The following is a 25709-nucleotide window of genomic DNA, read 5'->3' on the forward strand; positions in this document are numbered from 1 at the left end:
TGTCTACATGGACTGGCTCCTCCTCCAGTGTGTGATTTTATCCACAGGAAGAGAGACACTGGAGGTGACAATATAGGTCAGACCGTTGACTGTGAGGTCCATCGACCACTTTTGGAAATTCTAGCCCACGATGGAATAGCCTCCCAGTCACTCTACTACTACTACTGTACTTAAGACACAACAATGGTTAAAATGTCTTAGATGACCATTGATATTTCAAATTAGGCTTTAGATATTCCATCGTATTGTTAGAATATTAACAATAAGCCTATATAGACTTTGGTAGGTATGTGTTTTTCTTGTTGGATTTAAACTAGTTTTGATATTCTTAAAATTAGTTTTTAGGCAGTTCTCTCTGTTTTATCATGTTGCTATGGTTTAATGTGGGACTACAGAAGGAAATTTGCTTATAGTTAAATCCGGCACAATTACATGCTATCATGTTTATTGATTGAAATGTTCATTCATGTGTAGGCTACTGTCCTGAAAATAAATAAATAACTGTTGAGTCAAAACTCAGAAATGGAGCAAGAATCTTGGTCAGAGCATGACACCTCAGACCTCAGGTAACTACATCTCCCAGAGTGCACCAGCAAGATGGCTGCTCGTTTGCCTGAGCTGGAACACCTGAAAAGGCTGGAGGGAGCATTCTCACAAACAAAGAACCAGACCAGAGACAAGAAGCAAGACAAGTCCAAGGCCAATGGTCGGTGATGTCATTATATTTGCAATACAGCTTGTGTTAAAACCTGATCTAAAAGCTAATGTGTTTAGTAGGTATATGGTTTAACTGCTAGTTAGCTCTCTCGGAACCCTCTGTAAAGTTTGTTTACACTACACTTTACATAGGGTCCCTTCCCCCAAGATGGGAAGGGACCCTATGTAAAGTGTAGTGTAAACAAACTTTACAGAGGGTCCCGAGAGGGGCTAACTGCTTGTTTGGATTGGGGAAGGAACACAATGCAGTATTGTTTTCATCTTGTATTTGGAAGTTTTCATTTGTGTTGGAAAAGTTTAGAAGTATAACTTTACAAATGTATAAGACAAAGTTAAAGACTTCTAAATATGGACAATAATTTTCCATATCAAAGAGCTGATCTACAAGCTCTTAATGTTGACTTTAATTGTTTGATTGTGTGATGTGAGGTGATTAGCGGAGTCACCAGTACCACTCCTTTTAAAAGGAACCTACATTCAGTCACTCTCCACACTGATGAAGGCTGGATAGCCGAAACGTCAAATGAAATAAATGTTTTGAACTGAAGTCTTGGTGTGTGCGACCCACTGCCGTTATTTTGACTAATTGTTTAAAATACATTTAAATTGTTTAAAAGACATTGATTATTTAGCCTACATTCCTTGTTTTAAAAACAAGGATGGTTGAACTAATTGATTGGAACATTGTTTAAAGTATATTTGTTGATTGGCCATGTTGTTAATCTTTGTCTTTCTGTTTTTTTAAGGTTTACAACCTGACAGAAACCAACCAATCAACAAATGAAGCCAACTGTGCATAAAAAGTTGGAAAATAAAAAAGGCTAAACGCCTTCAGTCCAGATTAAAGCTGTTGACAAGAAGGAAATGAAGATGGCAGAATATGGGCTGGATAAGACGTCAAGGAACTAAATGAGAGGACCACAGCGAAAAGCCGCTTCACCAAACAAGCCAACCATATTTTAAGGGGAGCAGACGGCATGCTGCAATCAGAGTTAATGGACGAGTTCAATACTGTCGGACTGTTTCAGAGCAGTGCTCGATTCAAATGAAGATGTCAGGATTGGGCTGATCGGCTGAAGGAGCAGGGCTTGATGAGCAGCAAGAGGCCGACATCGAAACCACTTTAAGAGAGACCAAGACAAAGCTGGCGGAGATTAAAAAATCACACCCGTGTGAACTGAGTGGTGTAAGGTCTTATATAGACTGTTCAGCTGTGGTCTGACGTAATGAAATCACACCCGTGTGAACTGGGTGACCATAGCAACCATGCTCATTTTTTGGTACGAACAGACAAACTAACAAAGCCAGTTGTAGGAGTGGTTTACACCACTCAAAAAACACTGTTCAGACAATACTGTGGTCCAAGTATGGTAGAGAGAAACTAGTAACTGCAATTATTGAAGCGAGGGCAAATGAGGCAGCTGACAATGTGCTGGTGAAAAGTGACACTTTAGTAGATCTCAGACCAGTTGAGAGATGAGGCCATCTCTGCAATATCCACATGGGAGAGATAATCCCTGTGGAATCCAGGGATGAGATGAATGCAAGGCTCGAGGGCCTAAGAGAATCCCTCATCAGGCTGAGAATAAGGAAATTTGCCAATGCTCGGAGGATTGCTGAGGAAGGCACAGGACTAACGGCACCACCCCAACCGACACCACCGGTAGTGAGAATCAAACCAACCTATCTGCAATGGAAGCAAGAGAGAATACCACAGATGGAGGAAAGACTGGGAAAGCCTGCAAAGGCAGGGACAGCCATCTGGATCACCTGAAGTGAAGAAGATTCAGCTCTTGGAGAGTGTGGATGAGAAAATCTCAAAAGACCTCAGACTTACACCACTGCCAATGACATGTTCAGAGTCCTAGAGAACAGATATGGCAACAAGTCAAGCATCACTGGAAATCCTTGAGGAGCTCGACAAGATACCACATGTGAAGGGGCACCAGCCAAGAAAGGTCATTGACCTCATACAGACTGTGGAGAAGGCTCTAGCAGATCTCACGGAGTTGGAACCCTGGAGCTATAAAAAACCCTCTAGTAATCAAATCAATTGAAAGCAAGTTGACCGACTTTATTAAAAGACTGGTTGATGTTCATGGTAGATCCCACCAACAATGAAGAAATTAAAAAATCTGCACACCATTTGATGCTCCCAAAATATCTTTACTGGTAGTAAAGATATTTTGGGAGCATCAAATGGTGTGTGGATTTTTTCATTTCTTCATTGTGACTTTATTTTGATCCAGCCTATAGGTTTAGAGTAGCTCTGGTCCATAGCCTTCTACTGCTTCTACGATTCTGCCCTGCAGTATAAGGCTATGGGACTCATCTCTATGGAAATCAGACCAGCCTCTCCTCTTTTGTGGAAATCTCACGAACGTTTGACCTACTCACCAATACAAAGACGGGTTGTGTCAATAGAAAGCCTACTTTCCTTAGTGGACGCACACTGAGCCCCCCACCATGCGTATAAACGGTACTTTTTGGCCAAAAGGGGATTTTGTTTCCACCGTAAAAAAAATACTTTTAGTTACTCTGCTGCGCCCTCTACCGATATTGCCCAGAGAACTGCCTCATAGAGAATATTTTTCCTCCGGTGAAAAAAAATCCCTTTCTGGCCAAAAAGTACCGTTTATACGCGTGGTGGGGGGCTCAGAGTGCGTCCACTAAGGAAAGTAGGCTTTCTATTGACACAACCCGTCTTTGTATTGGTGAGTAGGTCAAACGTTCGTGAGATTTCCACAAAAGAGGAGAGGCTGGTCTGATTTCCATTTGAGATTTAAAACTGAAAGTCCCATAGCCTTCTACTGCAGGGCAGAATCGTAGAAGCAGTAGAAGGCTATGGACCAGAGCTAGGTTTAGATGTGCGTGTCCTTTTTGACTGTTTATTCAGCCTCCTCTACTACTAGATCCCAGCAACAATGTCTCATCAGAAAATCATTTTGACATGCTTTTGAAGTTCTTGAAAGATGAGGAAGACATACTGGAGAGACTTGATCAACTGTGTTGAAACGGCTCCGTTGTAAATGTCTAGGATTCCATGATGAAACTGGATACTGCAGAGAGACTTTCCTATGCAGACTGTAAAAGGGGAGGCAGTGCTGCAGACCCATTATTTCCGCTTCCCTAAAGAAGTCAAGCCACGAGGTGAAGAGGGAAAAGGTGGATTAAATGGGAAAAGCATACCAACGAGGAACAGGCGTTCTTGTCTGAATACCTCTTGGGCTGAACATGGGCTCTCAGAACTTCCTGTCATCATGATGCTGATGCAAGTCACAGCAAATGCAGGTCAGAAGATTGGGACATTGACCTTGCATCAGACACAAACTACATTACCCATAAGGCTGCTAAAAGATGAGAACGTAACTTTAGTCGTGTATGCATGGGGTTGGTGGAATGACCATGAAAGTGAAGACACAGATATCTCCTCAGAGTCAAGACTCCAAAAGGAATGTCCAACCACCCTGTGTACGCGCTACACCCTGTCAGGTGTAAAGGAGCAACTTGGGCATGAAGGAAGCATGAGTTAAGGTCCGTTGCTCTCCCCATGTCCCCTATATATGGGGACTAGGTTGGTGGAGGGTGTGTAGAGCCCAGGATCACATTAGATAATTTACACAGGGGTGAAAAATGGCTTACAAAATCGTGGGATGAAATTTAAAGTAAAAAAAGACTCAAGGAACAGGGAGAGCCCATGAACTGGCTTGACTGAAATCGCCAAGGTACATCAAGTAATTGAACCTGGAAAAACTGCAAAACCTCTTCCCAGAGGTCACACTTTAGGAATTGGAAAGGCCAGAAGAGGTTGAGCTTCTCATTAGCCATCAAGAGGGAAGACTCGTTCCCCAGAGGGTAAAGGACCTGGGGTGCGTTCGGAAATACCGAGCGCACTCGCCTATTAGTTTGCATTGCACAGTGCGCTCAGTGCGCCTTTCCGAACGCGCCCCTAGTCTTGTGGGAAGGTCCACTGGGATCGGCTGACTGGGCAAGACAGTGGGTAGTCACAGCACAATCGTCCCCAAAGAGATGCTGGATGATGTGATACAGGGTTGGTCGGAACTCTCTGGGATATCCGACACCGGATTAACAAACACGTGTGTCACATTCTTGAGGGAGGAAGGGGGGTCTTTGTACACGGTGGCCTTGCCAGCTCTCAGAAGCCTGTAGAACATGTCTCTGCGGGAGGTGTCTTGGATCCTGAGGACCACCCTCCAGTCCGTGACGGCTCCGTGCAGTGACTAATTACGCTGTTTGTCTCGTACTCTGGAGTCAAGACCACTTCCCTGCCACACAGGCCGCAATAAACTTCTCGGAGTACATGACCTCTGAGACTATGAGATGTGTGCATTTTTCCACATAGCCCTTGCCTCTGAACTTTTTTTTTTGTAAACACCAATCATGGTGCTTTATTTAAAAAAAATCCTCCTCCCAGTTAATCATTCCAGTTGGCTATACAGTCATGCGAGGGCGAGCCCAACCCACTTTAACGCCATATTTTAAACATTGTCGTGCAGTGGAGGAAGTAAGCCCACGGCCAAGCTCGCGAAAGAGAGGTTTGACATTCCGGCTCCTCCAGAGATGTGTGCATACAGAAGAGCACTAGTTGTTTTAACAGACCAGATGTGGGACATTTAAGGCCTGACAGATGGGTGTAAAGCAAGTAATCCTCTCAAAAGAAAATCACACCCGTGTGAACTGAGTGGTGCAATTGCATTGGGCTAAATGTAGGGAATGTGTGGAGATGGACAAGTCCTCTCGAGGACGGCTAGATAAGTCTAGCCATGCTAGACGGGAACGCCCAAAAATGTCACATCCGGTTTTAGCCTGGGGTAAGAATTTTCTATGGCTGCCAATGCAACTTGGTCCAATCCTTAATCACATACGGACAAACATCTATGCCGATGCTATCTAACTTGCGGAGGTAGCGTGCCTTGTCCACGGGCAACAGATCTTTCAACGCATGGCATTGGAAATACGTTTGATAATCGCTACTCTGCTCAATATTGTTTTTAAAATGCTGCAAATTGCATTGCAGTAAACAAGGGCAAATCACAACTTCCCCCGGGGGTGGGCGGAGTCACAGTTTGAGGCGCTGATTACGCGCCGTGGTGTCAGTGTATGTTAATCTTGCCCCCGTAAAATCTGAATTTCCCCCCCCCCCACCCCTTTTTCCCCTCACTATGTTTATTTTCCCTTTTTTATGATGAATTCCTGTTCTGTTCTTTGACTATATAGAAGTGTCTATTTGTATGTCTCTAAATGTTTTGATGAATTGAACAAGGTGGACCCTCTTGTAAACAAGTGTAATGCTTAATTGGGTCGTCCACTCACAGTTAACAGTCTTTGTATTGAGTTTGTGCTTGAAATGTACTGTAATTCTGCAAACTGTTAATACATATTTCAATCTTTGTCTTTCTCTGTTCGAAGCTTTACAACCTGACAAGAAACCAATCAACAAATGAAGCAAACTGTGCATGAAAAGTTGGAAAACAGTTGTTTCCTTAATGTCCCTTGGAGTGGAACAAAGTAGAACTTTACAATAACAAAGTAATGTGACAGTCCCACTGGCATGGCATTGGACTGGTTGTTCTGTCACACTGACTGCTGTGGCATCAGGCTGGTTAAGGATTTAGTCTTGGATCAAGACTGTCATAGACAGTAGATTTATTTTTTTCGATACTGTTTGTGTCCAGTACACACTACACATGGTGTACACGAATCACATGTTTTCGACATTTGTGTCTTGTGGCTGATGTGATTTGGGCTGGATGTATTTGTGTTGTGCTGTCCTGTCCTAGCCAAAACTGTCTTGTGTATTTTTCAAGTCTGACTTATCTATCATAGATATTCAAATGTAAAAATCAATATACATTATACATATATGATAGACAGTCTTCTTGATCCAAGGCTACTAGGCTTAGTGCTGTCCCACGACTCCCAGTCTCCCACCCACTGGTGGTGACTGGCTGTCCTGTCCCACCCCGTCCCACCACGGTGGCAAGTGGGCTGGCTGGCTGTGACGGATCTGTGACGCAGGTCGATCCTCCATCACCATCACTACTAGACGAGCCCATAGCAGCAACACTATCTGAAAAAGAAACGACCTCCTTTAATTGATGGAAATATGTAGCTGACATATCCGAAAATATATTAAAAACACGGGGTCTGCCACTTGGTAAGTTGAAACCAATGCACTTGTTGTGTCAGTATAGAATATCTCGAATGCTGTGATTTTCTAGGTCGGAGTTAGCTGGCTAAGAAGCTAACGTTAGCCAGAATGACGATGATGATGATGGCGGACGGTGCCCGTTATTTAGCTGAAGCCGCCCTGTTTACCTAACTGGAATTTTGTTGGTTCTGTTTTTCTGGATCTTGTTTTTTAGTGCTCAGTTAAACTAATTGAGTATGATTTGATACAGTTGGTCGACGAAATAGCTCAGATATAACTACTGACCTCAAAATCAAAACAAGGGGCCACGGCTTCACTACTGCAAGACGAGAGACGCTTGTATTCGTGGTTGTTGACATTTAATAATGGTCAAAGTCAATGTTCATATGCGATCAGGGCGATACTAATATTAAACTGACGTAATTGTTGACTCGAGCTGCCAATTAGTTGACTTGACTAATATAACTGCAATTACTGCATCGCTGTGTTACACACTCCCAACAAGTTATTTCTCTGTGATATCTGCTACTGACTCACTGAGCTAATGCTAATGAATCTTCCTCTCCTTCAGACCTGTAACCTGTTTGATGGTAACGTTACCATGGGTGGGCATGATGATGACGATACGGCCTATCTAATCAATAAACAAAGGCAAGACGAAGAGCTGAAGAACAAGCTGAACGATAGCAGTCATTGGGGTGATCAGGACACCACTGGCAACAATACCAAATGGCTCAAAGAAGGCCAGAATCAGCTGCGGAAAGTAGCCGAGAACCAGCAAGAACAGGACCACAATTGCAATATCACGAACGGGAACAAGGAGGGTTTCCCTCATCAGAACACTACTCAGGAAGATCAGCAGGGAAACGAGGAGAAGACCAAAACTGTAATAACAACCCCAGGCCTCAATGATGAGGAGTCCAAGAACATCCTCAACACTCTGGAGGCCACAGAAAATAAAGAGAGGGAAGAAGATGACAAGGAGAAGGAGGAAACAACAGGAGAAGACGAAGAGGCATCAAATGATACTGCAGGAGAGAAAGAGTTGGAAGAAGAAGACCCGAGTGACCAGGAGTCTCAGAGAGATGGAGGTGTTGTGGGGAGGAATGCCTGTCTCCTGTTCACCAATGAGAATGGAGCACCAAGTGATGAGGAGACTAACTGGCCAGCACTGTCTCAGGACAGCACAAATGAGTCTGACAGCTCTCCAAATGGCAACAGAGGTAAGGAGGAGAATAGAATGATAGGATATATGTAAATGCTGAGTTGAGTCAGCAAGTACATTTTGTGGTACAGCATGAGTGTTGCTCTGCACACATCATCAGCCAAGCTAAGGTGCTCTGTTTTATTTTATGCCACAGAGGCAAGAATAAAGATGACATGTTATGTTATCCATGATATTGACTCCGGTAACATTTAATTTATCATTTAATGATCTTTTAAACAATTATCTCTTGACAAAAATGTCATTTTCCATGTCATTTTCTCGTTCACACAAAGTATAATGGGCTGTCGAGTGTCGATACACCATTCATGACAACTATAACTACATATGTACATGGACATGATGTGTGAGCATCCGCTTGATCAACCGAATATAACATGGTGCCTTCTCTATTGAACCCTATGGCTGTGGCCACCTCGTTCTATTCGGTTTTGAATGGTGTCCATTTTTTTATAGTTGTGTTGTGATATGACAAAGGTAGAATTTTCTAGTTCAAGGGTCTCATGACTCGGAATCATCTCCAAATGGATGATGCTTAGTTGTGACATCACATTCTTGGTGTTTTTAGAGTCATTCTGGGATTCCAATGCCTTTGAGACAGACACAGACTTACCTGCTGGCTGGATGCGGGTGAGAGACACATCAGGCACCTACTACTGGCACATACCCACTGGCACCACCCAGTGGGAACCTCCTTCACCACTGGATAAAGTTGGCGACTCCATCATGTCCTCTAGTATGTCCTTGGAGACCTCACCATGTGAAGATCAACCTGAGGTGAGGTCTTACAACTTTTCTTCTATAATGTTATACATTATAATGTATAATGTAATAGCAAAACTGTCTAAAGGCAGTAATAACACCTTTTTTTTGGTAAAATGTCTAGGAATCATGGCTTCAACTTTCTAACCCAGACGATGGAACTAGTGAAGGGGAGCTGTGGAAGGTGAGTCTAAACGAGTGAGCTGATATTTATAGATGAGCAATGTAAATTAAAAACCCATTAAAACAGGGTGTCCTGTTTCTGCTCAAAAAGATGACATTTTGATTGCTAAATCAGCTTTTCTAATGTTATAATATGTTTACAATAGGATTATTGCTCATATAATCTGATACACCCAAGTTTCCTATTGTAGTGATGCCTTTTGGCATTACTGGTATCAACTTAAGGTGACAGTTTGGTCAGAATGCATATTTAATATGAATCCAAAGAATTTCGTAGGAATCTTTCTGCCAAAAGAGAGAGAAATAAAAAATGGTTGAAAATTGTTGCTAATGCCTGCCTTTACTATACAAGTAAAAGGGACGGCCGAGGGGAAATTGCAGCATTTGAAGATGCCTTTTTTTTTTTTTTTTTTAATGTCAATGCTAGATGCTCTTCAAGTAGGCTATCTACAAAGGTTATAGCTCTGGGTACTGGGTAGTTAGTTTGAAGCCCTTAAACATTCTTGATAATTTTCTGTATGTTGCTGGCTACAAGGGACAGATGCAGGTTTAGGCCCTAACTAGATGTCTTTTCTTTTTCAAGCAGAAATGCACTGTGAGGCACTGAACAAACCCTGGAACATTATGAGGCACTAAGCCTGTAATGTAGCCAGTAATACACAAATAATCAGGGAGATTCTTCCAGCCAATGTGCATCATTTCTGTTGGCAAAGTTACTATAACACCACACACTGATTAGGCCTATGATCATGTTTTCAAAAGCCGTGGCTATATGTCTTAGTTTAATTATTTGCCGTGATCCTTTACTAAAACATAGTGGCAAGGGTTGAAGTCCTTGTCTAACGTTTTGGTGTTATATTTGCAGGAGGGTGACGGGGCCTCTGACCAAAGCCTGAAGGAGTTTGAAGGGGCAACTCTGCGCTATGCATCCATTAACTTGAAGTAGGCATTGGTTAATATCAAATGAAATAATATATTGCTTCTCAGACCAAGTTTTATGTTTTAATGCCATCATCCTCTGTCATTCTAGCTACAACTGTTCTCAGTCTGAGGAAGAGGAAAAGCTTGCTCCACTCTGCACAGACCTAGAGGCTAAGGTATAAAGACTAGTTCTAATAGATGCCCAGACTTGAATGCACTACTCCCACAGGAAGAGGGTGGTCTGTTGGCTGTTCCGCCTGTCAACACATCTGCTCCTACACCCTTTTCCTAATTGGCTTGTTTTCACCCTTTCCCCTCTCCATTGTCTGTCTACACCATTCCAGTGTTTCGCTGTGCGCTCTCTGGGCTGGGTGGAGATGTCTGAGGAGGACCTGGCACCGGGAAAGAGCAGTATTGCCGTGAACAACTGCATCAGGCAGCTGTCTTATCACAAACACAACCTTCATGACACAGCTGGTATCTGGGGAGAGGTAGGGATTGTGTTTTTCCTTCAGTAGGCAATGGAAAACCTTTTATTTATTTATTTTACTGCTGAAAGAGCAAGCCAGTCCAAAAACGAGTTTGGCAGGTGGCTAGTGTTTAGGTTCAAGGGTTTTATTGTCGCATGCTTCTTCCAATTCAGCTGTCACCACATTGCAGATTTGCAGTCAGTGGAATTCTTGTTGTTTATTCACACCTTGCACGCCACACAGGAAGTGAATTGACACACCCTGTCCACGTGAAGCCTAATTTACTTCCCAGGTTTTTTGAGGTCATGCAGCAACAGTATTACTAAGTAAATCACATTATTTAGTTTCAACCGCTTTGAGATGTTTTGTTTAGATAATGGCATGTTAAATAAAAATCACACCCGTGTGAAGTGAGGGGCGCTCTTATCATACAACATCGAGGACAAAACAAACATGGACAAAACAAACAATAAACTCTGTTCATTGTTAATGGCATTGTTTGTGTTAGTGACAAAACAAACATTAAACTGTCTATTGTCAATGGCGTTTTTTATGTTTGTCTAAGGAAACATTAAACCTGTATATAGGAGGGGCTAGCGCCCCTCAAAAATAAAGAAAAGAAACTGATACATTGTGTATTTTTAGATGCACCACTGTTTGATTCAGGACTTTGCTAATAATTGTAAAGATATCTGATCCGGGGCGCCCGCGGTCCAGGCGCATACAGTACTGCAGGCTCTAATGCAGCCTGGCAGCGTGTCGCAGGTTCGAATCCCGACCTTTGCTGCGTGTCACTCACCGTCTCTCTCTCCCTGTTTCCTCCACTGGTACTATCAATAAAGGCAAAAAAAAGACCCAAAAACATTTCTTAAAAAAATCACACCCATGTGAAGTGAGGGGCGCTCTTATCATTGTCTTATCATCATGACGTCTATTTATTTATGTCTATTTGCTCAGACATTATGACATAAAATTCTCCATTGTCAATGGGAATTTAATCTTTGTGTAGGACAAAAATAGACACTAAGCCGATTTGCTCAGACACTATACGTAAAATTGTCCATTCATTGTCAATGGGAATTGTGTAAGACAAAAGATATCAATGATCCAAAACCAAATCAATCAACAGCTTCTTTGGAAGGGCTTGCTACAGTATATATTTATTTGATTACCATGTTATAGTATACCCATTATTAATGGTGTATGTGTGTTTTCACAGGGTAAAGATATGCGCATGAGGCTGGAGAATGACACCATGAACTTGATTGACCCACTGGGCCAAACTCTGCTGCATGCTCAGCCCATTGCCAGCATCCGGGTGTGGGGGGTAGGAAGAGACAATGGCAGGTCAGTGTGTCCACAGGATGTGGTCAAATGGAGACCGAGGCTAGTCACTGTCCGACCACAATGCTTTCTTTTCTAATTTAGATTTAGAATGTTTTTCTGTTTTATTTTTTTGCACTACAATAGTTACACTTTAACTATGTGATAGAAATAATCAATGGTCATGGTTTAGCCCATTTATACCAGAGGACGATTTAAAAAACGAATCCTAAGTTTTCAGAAAGACAACTTTTCTTGTGAATTTATACTGTATCTTGCACTGAAATATTAGGCACAGTTTGTATTAGCCAGATTTAGTCAGATTTATTAATCCTATTAAATTGCCTCAAGATAGATTTATGCCTATCATAAACTGCTGGATAAAGTATTTTTTTCCTGGCGCAGTGGTTATTTTCGCTTTAAAATGTAGGCTATGTATTAGCCAGCTGTAGTAGTCATTATGAGGCACTCTAGTCTCTGAAATCCTTGGTTGCAGTCATGCCCCAGCCATGATACACTACTGCTCTCTGCTGGAGTATGTGTAGTATTGCAGATGCTCCTCAAAATACTGTCTGTACACATTTTCCATAACTCTGCCCACCTTTCTGATACCTAACTTTTTTTCTTTCATGCTGCATTTTGCTGTCATTTACAGGGAAAGGTATACTTCAGTTGTTATTAGTAGTGGATTATTGTGCTTGCTGTGCCTGTACTAGCATGTGTACTATTATTTGCCTGTTGTTTCTGTACTAGTTTGATTCAAGTGATGGTGATGGTCATGTCGCTACATTGTGTGTGTGTGTGTGTGTGTGTGTGTGTGTGTGTGTGTGTGTGTGTGTGTGTGTGTGTGTGTGTGTGTGTGTGTGTGTGTGTGTGTGTGTGTGTGTGTGTGTGTGTGTGTGTGTGTGTGTGTGTGTGTGTGTGTGTGTGTGTGTGTGTGTGTGTGTGTGTGTGTGTGTGTGTGTGTGTGTGTGTGTGTGTGTGTGTGTGTGTGCGTGCGTGCGTGCGTGCGTGCGTGCGTGCGTGCGTGCGTGCGTGCGTGCGTGCGTGCGTGCGTGCGTGCGTGCGTGCGTGCGTGCGTGCGTGCGTGCGTGCGCGCGCGCGCGCGCGCGCGCGCGTGCGTGCGTGCGTGCTCTTTTTATATATTTGTTTGTGTGCTCTTTTTATATATTTGTTTGTGTGTTCGTTTCAACTGCAGAGATTTTGCATATGTGGCTCGAGACAACCTGACCCAAGTCCTCAAGTGTCACGTTTTCCGTTGTGACTCACCTGCCAAGAACATTGCTACCAGCCTGCATGAGATGTGCTCAAAGGTCAGCCACCTATGCTGAGTATTTTGTCATTTACTTCTGTGTCATTTGTAATTAATTACGATATGTGTTTTCCACTAAGCATGAACCCTTCCTGAACTCTACCTCTTCCACTCCGCCTCTCCTCAGATAATGACCGAGAGGAAGGCATCCAAGCCAGGTCTGAGTAGGCTGAACTCCGACCCTTGTAAACCATTGGGCATCCCGATTGAAGGTACGGCAAGGCTTTCATCCCTGCATGGTTGAATATCTATATACTATATCTCTGCTGTCGGGAATAAACCACCTAACTCCAAAATGTTCATTTTTCAGAAAATAAAAAAATATACATTGTTCAGGAAATGAAGAAAACCTTATATTTTGAAAAAGCAATACTGACTCCGTGCCTCATCAAAGTTGGTGTTGTGACTTTATATATTGTCAATTACTTGCATGAGAGGGGGAGAGGTGGTGGAGTTTGAGGGTCCAATGGAGTTAAGAGGTTAAGAGGTTTTGTCCGAAGCACTTTTTTAGTACTTTTCATTGGTTCAATATTATTTTAACCAACACACACGTAAAGGGTGTTCAATAGCACTGATTTATGCAAAAAAAACGAAAACCTCAAAAATGGAGTTAGGTGGTTTCCTCTCGACAGCAACGATATACTATAATTGACTAAATCTCTGTGGTGTCGTTCACTCTGTGGCTGGCGTGACTCGGATAGCGTCCGACCGTACGATCTCATAAGACCCTGTGTACAGTACAGTGACGAGTGGCAATTCTGACCGTCCCAACGGTTTCCGAGGATCTAAAATAAATATATCTATCTGTCAACCCGCGGGGTCTGAGGAGAGCTTTAGGGAGATCGCCGGAAACATTCAACCAAAAATAAATACACATTTTGGTGTAAATAACAGATCTAGGTTGCGATATGTTGTGAGCTTGTGGGCTGGCTGTTTTCGCTATTGGCGCACAACAAAATAAGTGGTTTTAAGTGGTTAAAATGTGTAAATACTATATAAAATATCTGTTCTTAACAAAAGTATCCTATTATATGATCTACCACAGAGTTTCCTGCCCCCAAAAATGAGCTTTTCCAGCATTTCCATGTGTACTACCTTGGTAATGAGTGTGTGGCTAAGCCAGTAGGTAAGTAATGAATGGATCTGAAAGGCTTTCATTGATGTACAAGTGAAAGTGAGCAATTTGACTGTAAACATATATTGCATTTGATTCATTCTATAATTTATTTAAATTGTATTTATCCCCTGTGCATTGCTCAGGCATGGACACAATCAACATTGCTCTGGCGAAAGCAATAGATGGCCAAGATAAACAGGACTGGACTCCTGTCTCTGTCAATGTCGCCCCTGCTACTCTTACCATACTTTCAAGACAGGTAACTGTACACTACATAATGTGTCTCCCAAGGCCATAATGTGCAAAATATATTCATTTCAAACCCTATTACATCTTTTTCCCCTTATCCCCCCCCCACCCTCCCCCCCCCCCATAAATGGACGCCCCCTTTTTTTCTCCAGACTGAGGAGGTGCTGTCAGAATGCAGGGTGCGTTTCCTGTCTTTCATGGGCGTGGGGAAGGACGTCCGCACCTTTGCCTTCATCATGGCTGAGGGTCCCAGTGATTTCATCTGTCACATGTTTTGGTGTGACCCGAACGCTGCCAGTCTGAGTGAGGCTGTACAGGCTGCCTGCATGGTGAGTGAAGGTGTCAGTAACTGCATGGGTACAGGCTGTAGTTCCGACATACTATTGGTCCGACTGTCATTAGAACGACAACCTACCTCAAACCCTAACCATAACCGCAAGCACGGGAGCAGCACATGTTCAACCGATACGCAGAGAAGTTGAGGGCCGTTGACGCAAGCGAGTCCGGTCCCATGAAATTGTCACGCGCGCGCACGCTAGTTTGTGCACGTGCCCGCCGGCGACTACACCTGGATTGTGATGAGCTTTTTTCCCCCTCATGTGCAGATGCGTTGCTGATCCAGTAAACAAATGGGTTCTAATAACCCAAAAGGGACCTCTGCATGTTTCCCTTAAATCGATAAAAAATAGATCGTAGACGCCAGTGAGCACCCGTATTTTCTTTACATGCCACCTAATTTAGTCCCCATGCCTTTGGCTTGGGGACAAAGGCACCCTACATTTGCAAATACATTTGTCCTCTGCATTCAAATCACCCGAACAATTGGGCACTGTTAATAAAGTGCCATGGGAACAGTTGGGGGGTTAAGTTTCTAGCTCAGGGACTGTAGGAATGACCGTGTTAGTGGCTGGAGAAACAGTACAGAGGCATTGGTAAAGGTTAACCAACTGGTATGTTTATTCACCATTACCGTTCACCATTCACCGTTATATTACTCGTTACCGACCAAGTAGTGTATTGTATAACCCACATTGCACTTGCCCCTAATGTTGGCTAAACACCAAGCATTTCCCCAGGTGGAACTCATTGGCTGAGTGGCCATCTCAGCTGAACAGGAAACGGTATTCAACAATAAACCCAATGCTTCTGTGCAAATGATTCATTGATAATGACATTTTTCCATTTGATTTGTTATGCTGTTATACAAAACTGCAGTGATGACATGGCACTGCAAGTAAATATTTTGTGGTAAAATACTAGTACACAAATTAGGCATAACAAGCATTGTTGGCTCATTTCTATGATAAAATCATGAATGGCATTTTTTGTTTCGGTTTGGCCGTAGATTTTTATTTGTTCCATGGAGATACGCAGATTATTATACTACAAGGATAACCTAAAACCAGAAGAGATTCAACTTCATTGATGGCTGCAGTAGGGCTGCATGGACATTACTGTCTGGCAGAGTCTGCCACTAACATTTCACTGCTCATACATGTACAGTATAAGTATGTGCCAAATAAATACTAATCTAGAATTAGTAATTGAGTAATTGGTTTAATTTTATAAAGAAATCGTTAGTTGGTGACTATATTCTATTAAAACACTCCTAAACACCCCACCTAGAGGTACAACAGTATTTGCCAACAATACATTCTGGCCATCCGGAATATACAGTATATTTTCAATTGATAAAATTGAAAAAAGCCTGTATTTGGCCTTGAATCTTGTTACTGTAATCGGCCTCCTTCAAATAGGTGAGTACTGGAGCACATGGAACTTCTTCTAGACTCCTTTAGGTTCACTTAATACAATTATCTATGTCTATGTTAGATACTTTTATTAAGTGAACCTAAAGGAGTCTATAAGATACCATTGACCCATTCTTAGAGCACCAGGCCCTCATTACAAGAGTACAGGCCTTAACCACATGAACCCTAGTGTCCGATTCTGTGGAGAACATTTAGCAAAAATTGCAGATCTACAACTTCACAATGTGTGAGCAACGTGTTGCGACATAATAGATTTACAGTGGCTAATAATCTGTTTTCTGTTGGTGTTTGTGTCTGTGTGATTTCTGGTATCAGCTGCGTTACCAGAAGTGTCTGGATGCGCGACCCCCCAGTCTGGGCTCTTGTCTGCCCACTCCCCCTGCTGACTCCGTGGCTCGCCGTGTCAAGAAGGGAGTGCAGAGTCTGCTGGGCAGCTTTAAGAGCTACAGGTCAGGATCTCAGTCCCCCTGAGCAGGAAGAATGTTAATCCACACCTCAATGAGCACTAACCTCCATCACAACAGCCCCTCTCACGTGTATGTATTGCCTCTATCTCTCTCTCTAAAATTCTCCCTTCCGGCTCATTGTTTTGCCTTATCCTGTCACTTCACTTGTCTAGTCTCTGGTCTAGTGCATGGAGTTGTTACCGAGGGAAAAAAAGTGAGAATGCAATGATTTTTTTCTGTTTCTTTTTCTCATACCTCTAATTCTCTTTAGCCGCTCTCTCAAATACAAGTAATCGAACCCTGCTGTTTTTATCTGACTATGAACTATGTTTGTTTTAACAAACTATGCTAGGAATGTCAGAAGTAGATGTAATATCACTAACTACCATGAATCTAGCAACTTGGCAAACTTGTCTTGATTTAATAATAATACTCGATCTAATTTTCTCTTCAGTGAAATGATCTTACCCAAACACTTTCTTAACCGTATTAGGCCATTCAATCATGTAACTAACTTCTGAGTATCATTGCCCTTCTCTCTGTCTTGATTCTTGCCCAACTTCGGTTGTCACAATAGTCTTGTTGAAGTGTCCTGTCAGATAGTTGTATGTCCCCAACACCAACACCCAAACAATTTTAGTCTTCCAAAGAAGCGTGCAATCATTTGTCACATAGTGAGCATTGAGCAACCACTGATTTGAGTGTAGTGGCGTTTCCCATACATTCTGCATGAACATTTACAAGTTCAGTGCTTGTGTGCAATAATCCAACTTTTCCTGTGTGGTGAAAAGTAGCTATTGGGCTGCCACACGTTAGCTCAGACTAGTCTGGTGGGATTTGGTGCAAGGCTTACTGAACACCATATCCATACTAAAAATGGATATCTGTTGATGGGTGTAATATTAACAGTAATCACAAACTCTGGACTTTTCATCAGAGTGAGTTGCACATAGGCATTTTCCATCACCACTGAATTGTACTGTAGAAACTCGCCACAAGCTGCATGTTTTACTAGCTTAGAGTTATAACAATGGGCTAATTGCTGCTTGCAGCAGTTTTGTGCTAAGACCTGTTAATGTATCATAGTAGATGCTGTATGTGCTTCTGTGTGGTAAGGAGGAGACTCCACTTTGATGTTTGTTGTTGTTTATAAGGCATGTCACTCTAGTTAGTATCAGTGTTTATCTATTATAAGATAGCAGTAGTAGATTATACTTCCCCGTCACTTGCTTGAGGGTAAAAAAGCGAGAGCAAGTTGTTGTCTCCCTTAATTTACAGTTATGGGAGAGGGGTAACCTTGAGAGAATTTCTCAAATGTCCAGTTTACATTTTCCTCCGTTTTTCTTTTCTTTTTTTGCCACATTTTGCTGTGGCCACACCAAGTAATATATTTTTTATTGTTTGCATACACTAAAATGTACTCTATTAAAGCAAGCTGCGCATTTGCTCATTAGATCATTTTTTATATATATAAAGAACACATATGAATTTGTGAGAAACTGTATTTTATGTTTGCAATGTGTGTATTTGTAATAAGTATTTAGCACAATAGTAATTTCATCTCTCTTACCATATGAATGATGCGCTTTGTACGCTTTTAAGAAACCCCAGAGGACCTTTCTTTGGCCAGTCTGTCTTAGCCATTGCTGCTAGCTACCTACACAAGAACATCAAATACGCAAACAGACAGAAACTAAATGTGGTTTGCTACAAATTGAAAGTACTGGTTTCACAAATGTATCAATAGACATTTAAAAACACTGGCAGAAAGGAATGTATTTAAATGAAACAAATGTAATTGTTCCTTGCCATTGCTAAAATAAACAGTTTTTTAAAACATCCAAACCAATCAAATCTGGTGTAAGTACTTGCAGATGGCTGGAGAGCCAAAAACATTTATTCATTTTGGCATGGTTTAAAATTGTACCTGCGGTAATCTAAATTTGTTGACTGTGATCCTTGTATCTGTATGACTAGTATACACAAGTACTTACACCACTGATTTGAGGCCTTATGATGCATTCATGGACTATGGCTGCATTATAAGTTGTTTTGAATTGTCTCCCTCTGCTTATTATAACAGCAATGAGCTGTTCAAGTTTCCCTTTTTAATTTTAAATTCAATTGTCCTGTTTGTATACTTTTTGCCAGGCCATCCTTGAAAATGCTATCCCTTGGTGGAAATATGATTTAAACAAATTACACAAAACTGAAATGAAAACAAAGTGGGGAAATGTGTATTTAAAATATATATGTTGAAAATACTGCCATCAATACACACGTCACTTGCTTAACCTCCCTCAGGAGAGACTATTCTTACTGCTGTAGCTTCAAGCTGCAGTGTAGTCTTTTGTGGTGGTCTTACACATACTCATTTTAAAGCCTTGTAGCTATGAAAGGTATTTGAGGACTGGTTTTTCACAGATGAGCTTCATGTATTGATTCCTCTCAATTTTATAACCATCTGGAGATGGTTAAATATTGTAATCTTACAAACGGCTTCTCTACATAGTATGTGTGCTAGTATGTAAACACTAACTGATAATAGTAGACTAAATTGAATTGTCACAAGTAATAAGTTGTCACTTTAACTCACTTACCTGTGTCACTCAGAAATGTGATGTTTTTATCTGATATGTTTAACTGTGTCATCACTAGAACAGAATGAGTTACAGAACACTAGCAAATAAATTTATTTCTGTTTTATGTAAATTAGGTGTATAAAATGTATGTATATAAAAGTCTGCACAATAAATGTGAACATATCATGATTCTTTTTCCTGTAGTTTTGTCATTTATGAATATGATGAGTCTGTGACACAAATTCCCTGTTTTGGCCATTTGAATCAAATACCTAACCTCTTGGAAGATTGGATTCCAAAGGGCATTTGTAGATTAGATCACTCCCAAATGTTTCCTTTGGTATGCTTCAGGAACCATGGAATCTTTTTCCATTTTTCAATCAATAGCTTTATCTGTCATTTGCAGCCTTTTCCATTAAAATGTAAAAGAAGCGACGCTACCTGCCTGCACCTTCTGCATATTTATTCAAGCTGCTGACATTGGTTGTACCATTATATATTGACAGAGAGGAGTGCATGAATAATAATGAATAAATACAACCCCAAGTCCACCGATTGAATTCATGCCTGTGTTGCTGCCCCTACCTGGTGAGTTCAAATGGAATGGTATCTATGCTTACTGTTACCCTGAGCGATGGCTTTGGAGATGAAAGGTGCACATCCACTGGAATCCTCAGCCGTCCCTGACTGGTAGTAATGGGCTCTACATCGCAACACAAATATAAAGACTGCCCTTCCAGCAGGATTGCACCGCTGTCTCATAGATCAAGGCTCTGGCCATAATGGCTTCCTTTTGAAGATGTCGACCAGAAATGCAACTGTTAGACTGATAAGAGATCAGTCTTGTCAAAGTCTGACAACTAAGTCTGTTCTGTATGTAGCATCTTGGTAAAATGGAGTGAGTGTGGCATGCGTTCAGGTAAACACATGAATCATGCTGGGTAAACAACATTAACCTGTTCAAATTCCCTGGTAATTCAGCAGAGTTCTCCTTGGAACAACGTGTTGCGGACCCTGGTAATTGCTCACATTAGTGTCTTAAAAAGCATAAATTATACACCAGAATACTGCCCATTCTGCAGGAATTTCCCAAACCAACTGAATCCTGTATTTTCTTGAATTAAGTAGTTCACTGTTTTTGTGAATGATAATGTAATAGAATGATAGTTTTATTGTGACAGTACACAGCAGATATGTCTCACATGGGTTTTGGATTATGTGCTCCGACATATTTATTGGCCACCCACACCCTAAATCCCCCTTTGTTGTCCCTGTTTTCTCATGTTTGTCATTGTGCTAAACACAGATAGTCTTCTGTGTTTGTGTGTGTGCACGAGAGTCAGACAGGATTTATCCATTCCCATGTATGCATGGTAGTCTTCCACATTTGCTTGGTGTCAATCATAATTTAGATAGGTTGGCCCATGGAGAAAATAATCACAATTCTAATTATTCCTATAGCCTAATTATGCATACAGCATTTGCGTAATGGAGGTTTATTTTGAGTAATGAATGTGTAGTCTTGTGGAACATTGCTTTTCCTCTCGGTGCAGAGGAGACACTTCTATCTCCTCTGCTGGGCCCTTCAATCTAATCACCTATCTACAGTAGAAGAGGGTGGATGAAAGAAGCCAGCACAAGCTTAATCTTAAACCTAGTATCAAGGTCTGAGAAAGGTGATAGAAATCCCTGTAGTGCATAGCTTTCTTATGCCGAATCACATTGCAAAACAGCTCTTTGTACATGGGTCTTCATATCATTTCCTGCCATTCTTTCAGCAGTATGCACCTATTAAATATATGCAACTTTTTGGTTTTGCTCACTCCTGGGTACCTGGGAGGTCTGTGGTGTGCCTCTGCAGAGCTTTAAGCTTTGGTCAGGTCACAGCAAATCAAACATGGCCACAGGAGATGTATGAACATAGAGATTTCCTTTATGTTTGATGCAGCTTTGTTTGTATAATAGAGGTCAGAGGATGATACAAGTATCAGTCAAAATGTGAAATTGTCTGAAATCACAGACTATTCTCAAGTTATCTCAACGATATCAGATTACCTTTAATTTGTTGAGGCCAAAACCACCCATATGATCATTTTCTGTTGTACTGTCATTGAGTGCAAAAGTGGCGTTGCCAGAAATGTAAACTATTGTGCTCATGTAGCTCAGCGCTATTCATTGTGACCAACAATACTTTATTATCCTACAATCTAATTTATATTAAAACAAAACCTGAATATGAGGTAATTTATTTTTATTTTGGCATAGTATAGTAGTCCTTCTGTGGTGCAGAAATTGTTGGTATACAATACAACCTCAAAGGTTCACTGAAGATATAGTGAAGATAGTGTACTCGCTGTACTGTGTAGTATGAACACAAGACATGTGCCTCTAGCAACCTCTAGAGGTTATGAGTTCAATTACACGAAGCCTTTGCAAAATGACACAGCAGAACACAAAACCGATGACCAAATATGGTTGAAAAAAAGGTGAATGCTGCTCTGTTGATGACGACAGAAGAGGACAGGTGCATGACAAGAAAATTGAATATCGTGGTAAAATTTTTCCCCATAATGCAATAAAACATTTGAAACTATTAAGATTATTTATCGATTCATTACACACAAAGTGAAATATCTCAAGCGTTTTTTAGTTTTAATCTTGATGATTATTGCATACAGCTACTGAAAATAAAAAATCCAAAATATATTAATAAAAACACTGTACTGCAAAATAAGTGTAACACATAAATAGTAATGGCTTGAAGCGTGCAGTAAGCCATTAACCTGTGATTTATGCTCTAGGATAAATATTATTTATATAAATTATTTAATATGATTTTATACTATATTAGGTGAATATTTATTTGGTGACTGTTGGCTTCTAATCTACAACTAGTTTTGTTTTAAAAAGGGTCCAAATCTCGAACTATGCGCATGACATAATCATACCCAGAAGTTATGCAGGAACGCCTACTGAGTGGCCTTGACATACATCAGCCCATACATCCAAACAGAAATGTCTGATTGATCTGATTGCATTAAACAACATTAAACTCACTTTGCCGCTCGACTTGCCATGCACTCACTTTATGCATGCACATTCCCTGTATTACTATGAAGAATAGAGACTGTCATTCTAATAAATATTTTTTTTGATGCACCAATGTCAGTGGAATCTTTAATCATGAAACTTGAGATGACACTTACCCAATTCATATATGGTCAGCATATTGTGTAGTGTCAACCTCTAATATTTTTCCCTAGTTAATGATGACACATTCCTTCAGTACAGGGGACACATAATGCCTCTAGAGCAGGGGTGCCCACACTTTTTTGACTTGAGAGCCACTTTCAAAATTACCAGCTCAATGAGATATACACACACAAAAAATAAATGTTGATCCCATTGCTGAAATTTGTTTAAAAATGTACCTGATAGGCTTTGGAATAGTTACATACAGTAAGACATGAGACAAGCACACTTGGAATGGGAAATAGAGGTACATTTTGAATTGGTAGGGTTTTTTTTTGTATTATAACTTTGTAATGCCACTGACATTTGTGTAAAACACAAAGTATTGCATTGTGGGTTTGAGCTGACAGGCCCTTATAAATGTCAGTCAATCAAGTCACCTTAATTCAAGTGGCACATGCGAAACAGTTTTTTTTTTTAATATTTAAATTACATATATTTGTAGGACCATGCCATATGTGATCTACCTGCACAGCCTTTGTGATAGACCACAATCTACCTTTTGGGCACCCCGGCTCTAGAGCATCGCTTTCTGTCCTGTGAGTTCATTATGAGTTTAATTTCCAATTTTCACTAAGGTCCTCTGAGCCTTGCTTTTTTTTAGCTGTTTGATGCAATGTGCTTTTCAACGTTTTTCCTCTGCACAAATTAACTTGTTGATTGCTTTACAGGTGTTGTCATTAACAGTGCGATAAACACAGTCAAAGACATGGCCTCTGAGAGGGAAACAACTTTACAGTCTCCAGTGGGCCTGACTCCAAAGAGTCGACCAATGTCACATTTCAACCCTCTGAAGGCATGCTGCAGCAAATTGCATCGTTACTTTGCAAATTTGTTCAAGTAATCAACTCGATCTCACTTGGGGGGTAAAAATCTGACAACGGGAATGATTAGAATCCTGGGCGACTCGTGCTTGTCGCTTGGGAGGTAGATGAGAGGAATAACAATGAAGCTTGAAATTGTGTGTTATTGTTACCTACCTCCCATTGTTTATCTTCTCCCTATCCAGCCGTCACCTGTGCCCCTGACTGTCCCTTCCATTCTATACTAGACGTGGTAATATGGTGTGGCTGTCAGATACAAAGCTGGAGTGTAATTGTCTTGATTAAAATAGCTCCAGTGCAGTCTTACATTATAGTGCAGTCATCGCTGAAGTGGAAACCCCTTAATTCAGTTTGATGTGAAATATGCAAGATCTGAGTGGAATTGAGGAATTAGACCTGATTGGCGCTCAAGGTGGTTGAGGTGGCCAGGGACTGTATAGTTTATGAAAAGCACATATTTAAATATAATCTTGCACATCAATTCAGCAAAAGAGCCAACTTAGTATCACAGGCTCTTTATGTTTGGATAAAATACATTGAAATGACCTCTGACATTGCTATCAAATACAGAGCGTGGTGGCAGATAGCTCTTGAGTTTCTTTAAATTTATCATTTTCTCTTCACCGTTGAGAGGGTCAGATGAAATAACCTGATGGGAGGTGACGAGAGGAGGAGCATGCTGTTGATTCTCATTTCACCGTTCTCATCTCCCAGCAGGGTTGTCTGAGACATAGATAAATACTGCCAGCAGTGCAATTTATAAGCTTTGCAGCAGACACAATTTCACCTTTTACCTGATGGACTCACAAGTCCCATACACTGGAGTCCCCTGCACGCAGACTTTGGGGATTCCAGCGACCTTTACCATTCTGGCCTCTTTTGCTGTCTCATTAACACCACTGATGGAGCCTTTCCATTGGTCCTGTTCTCGTGTCTTTCGCGTCAAGGCTCCTCGACTCTGGAATGACCTGTCTGAGAAGCTAATAAGGTTTGCTAATCTGGTCTTTTAAGTCACTTCTTAAAACGTATACTTCTAAGAAAAAAAATTATATTTCTTCTGCACTGTAATTATTAATACCCTCATGCTCGATGTTACTAGCACTTTGTTTTTGTATTTCAGGGTCATTATTAGTTCAGTTATTTTTCAGCACGTGTTATGTAGGCCTTATCAATGCATTTAGAACAAGGCACAATCTCAAAGTCCAAGACATAGGTTGTCGAGTCCATTTGACATAATTTGTATGTAGGTTTACAGGTGTACAATGTGGTTGAAAATCTTTGTCGTACAATCATTGCAGTTTTCAAGAAAGGGGAAAATAACACAGAAAAAGATTTGTTTTGTTACACAAAACTAAATAGCAACTACAAAACCCCGATTAGCACCCTCTAAGCATGGTGCATCCCAAATGGTCCCGGCCAATCAGAAGAGGGCAGGTTTTTGGGCCCGGCCAATCAGAAGAGGGCAGGTTTAGGGCCCGGCCAATCAGCAGAGGGCAGGTTTAGGGCCCGGCCAATCAGCAGAGGGCAGGTTTTTGGGCCAGGCCAATCAGAAGAGGGCAGGTTTAGGGCCCGGCCAATCAGAAGAGGGCTGGTTTTTGGGCTCGGCCAATCAGAACAGGGCAGGTTTAGGGCCTGGCCAATCAGAAGACTCCAGGTTTTTGGGCCTGGCCAATCAGAACATGGCAGGTTTAGGGCTCGACCAATCAGAAGAGGGCAGGTTCAGGGCCCGGCCAATCAGAAGAGGGCAGGTTTTTGGGCCCAGCCAATCAGCAGAGGGCAGGTGTTTGGGCCCGGCCAATCAGCAGAGGGGATGTTTTTGGGCCCGGCCAATCAGCAGAGGGCAGGTTTTTGGGCCCGGCCAATCAGAAGAGGGCAGTTTTAGGGCCCAGCCAATCAGAAAATATTTGTTAATCACACTAACAATGGATTCACGACAGTATTATTAAAAAGAGACATAGTTTGGCATTAAACCTCTGGCAACAGAAGCAATGAATTGGATCTCTGCATTGCGGGCTATTGTGTTTTCCATAGTATTAAATACCACTGTCTTTCCCTCATACTCATTTAAAGTCAAATGACTCCTTCAAGGCTTGCCAGTAATATGGGTTAATTGTTCTGGATGGTTGGATCACTTCCAAGCAGTTCATCCAATTTCCATTTAAATTGAGCTATTGGAGTGTGACATGGGTGAAGCTTTGCTCGTACTGTCACAGACAGGCATCAGAGGCACACTCCTGGGCTGAGATGCGGAGGAACTTGTTTACATATCGACTTGGGGGTCTCTCAAGTGGCACAAAATGAAATGCAAGCGCACACACCTTGCTTGCATTCGAGAGAGGCTTTATCAGACAGACCCTTATGCAGCCAGAGGGGTCAGTTTGT

At 41.5% G+C, this 25709-nt stretch overlaps 1 protein-coding gene across 2 annotated transcripts; it reads left to right on the top strand.

Annotated features, from left to right (window-relative positions):
• Positions 1-6761: 6761 nt before the first annotated feature.
• Positions 6762-19440, top strand: apbb1 (amyloid beta (A4) precursor protein-binding, family B, member 1 (Fe65)). Of its 2 annotated transcripts, none has more exons than XM_079515160.1 (14): positions 6762-6895; positions 7461-8112; positions 8683-8891; positions 9001-9060; positions 9925-10001; positions 10090-10156; positions 10325-10471; positions 11670-11803; positions 12972-13086; positions 13213-13297; positions 14131-14211; positions 14346-14461; positions 14604-14780; positions 16539-19440. In XM_079515160.1, the coding sequence occupies exons 2-14, from the start codon at positions 7491-7493 to the stop codon at positions 16692-16694; spliced, it is 2046 nt and encodes a 681-aa protein (XP_079371286.1). In that variant the 5' UTR covers positions 6762-6895; positions 7461-7490; the 3' UTR covers positions 16695-19440. The 2 variants fall into 2 exon arrangements, with proteins under 2 accessions (XP_079371286.1, XP_079371287.1); XM_079515161.1 differs by having other exon boundaries at positions 11670-11797.
• The last annotated feature ends 6269 nt before the right edge of the window (positions 19441-25709 follow it).

Source organism: Electrona antarctica, assembly GCF_951216825.1.
Source record: "Electrona antarctica genome assembly, chromosome: 11".
NCBI lineage: Eukaryota > Metazoa > Chordata > Actinopteri > Myctophiformes > Myctophidae > Electrona > Electrona antarctica.

What these genes read in the sequence shown, in the direction of transcription:
- apbb1 (XM_079515160.1), top strand. Translation starts at nt 7,491, where the DNA reads ATGGGTGGGCATGATGATGACGATACGGCCTATCTAATCAATAAACAA. An exon ending in GCACAGACCTAGAGGCTAAG is followed by an intron (nt 10,157 to 10,324) that starts GTATAAAGACTA and finishes ACACCATTCCAG; the next exon opens with TGTTTCGCTGTGCGCTCTCT. An exon ending in AGAGACAATGGCAGGTCAGT is followed by an intron (nt 11,804 to 12,971) that starts GTGTCCACAGGA and finishes TTTCAACTGCAG; the next exon opens with AGATTTTGCATATGTGGCTC.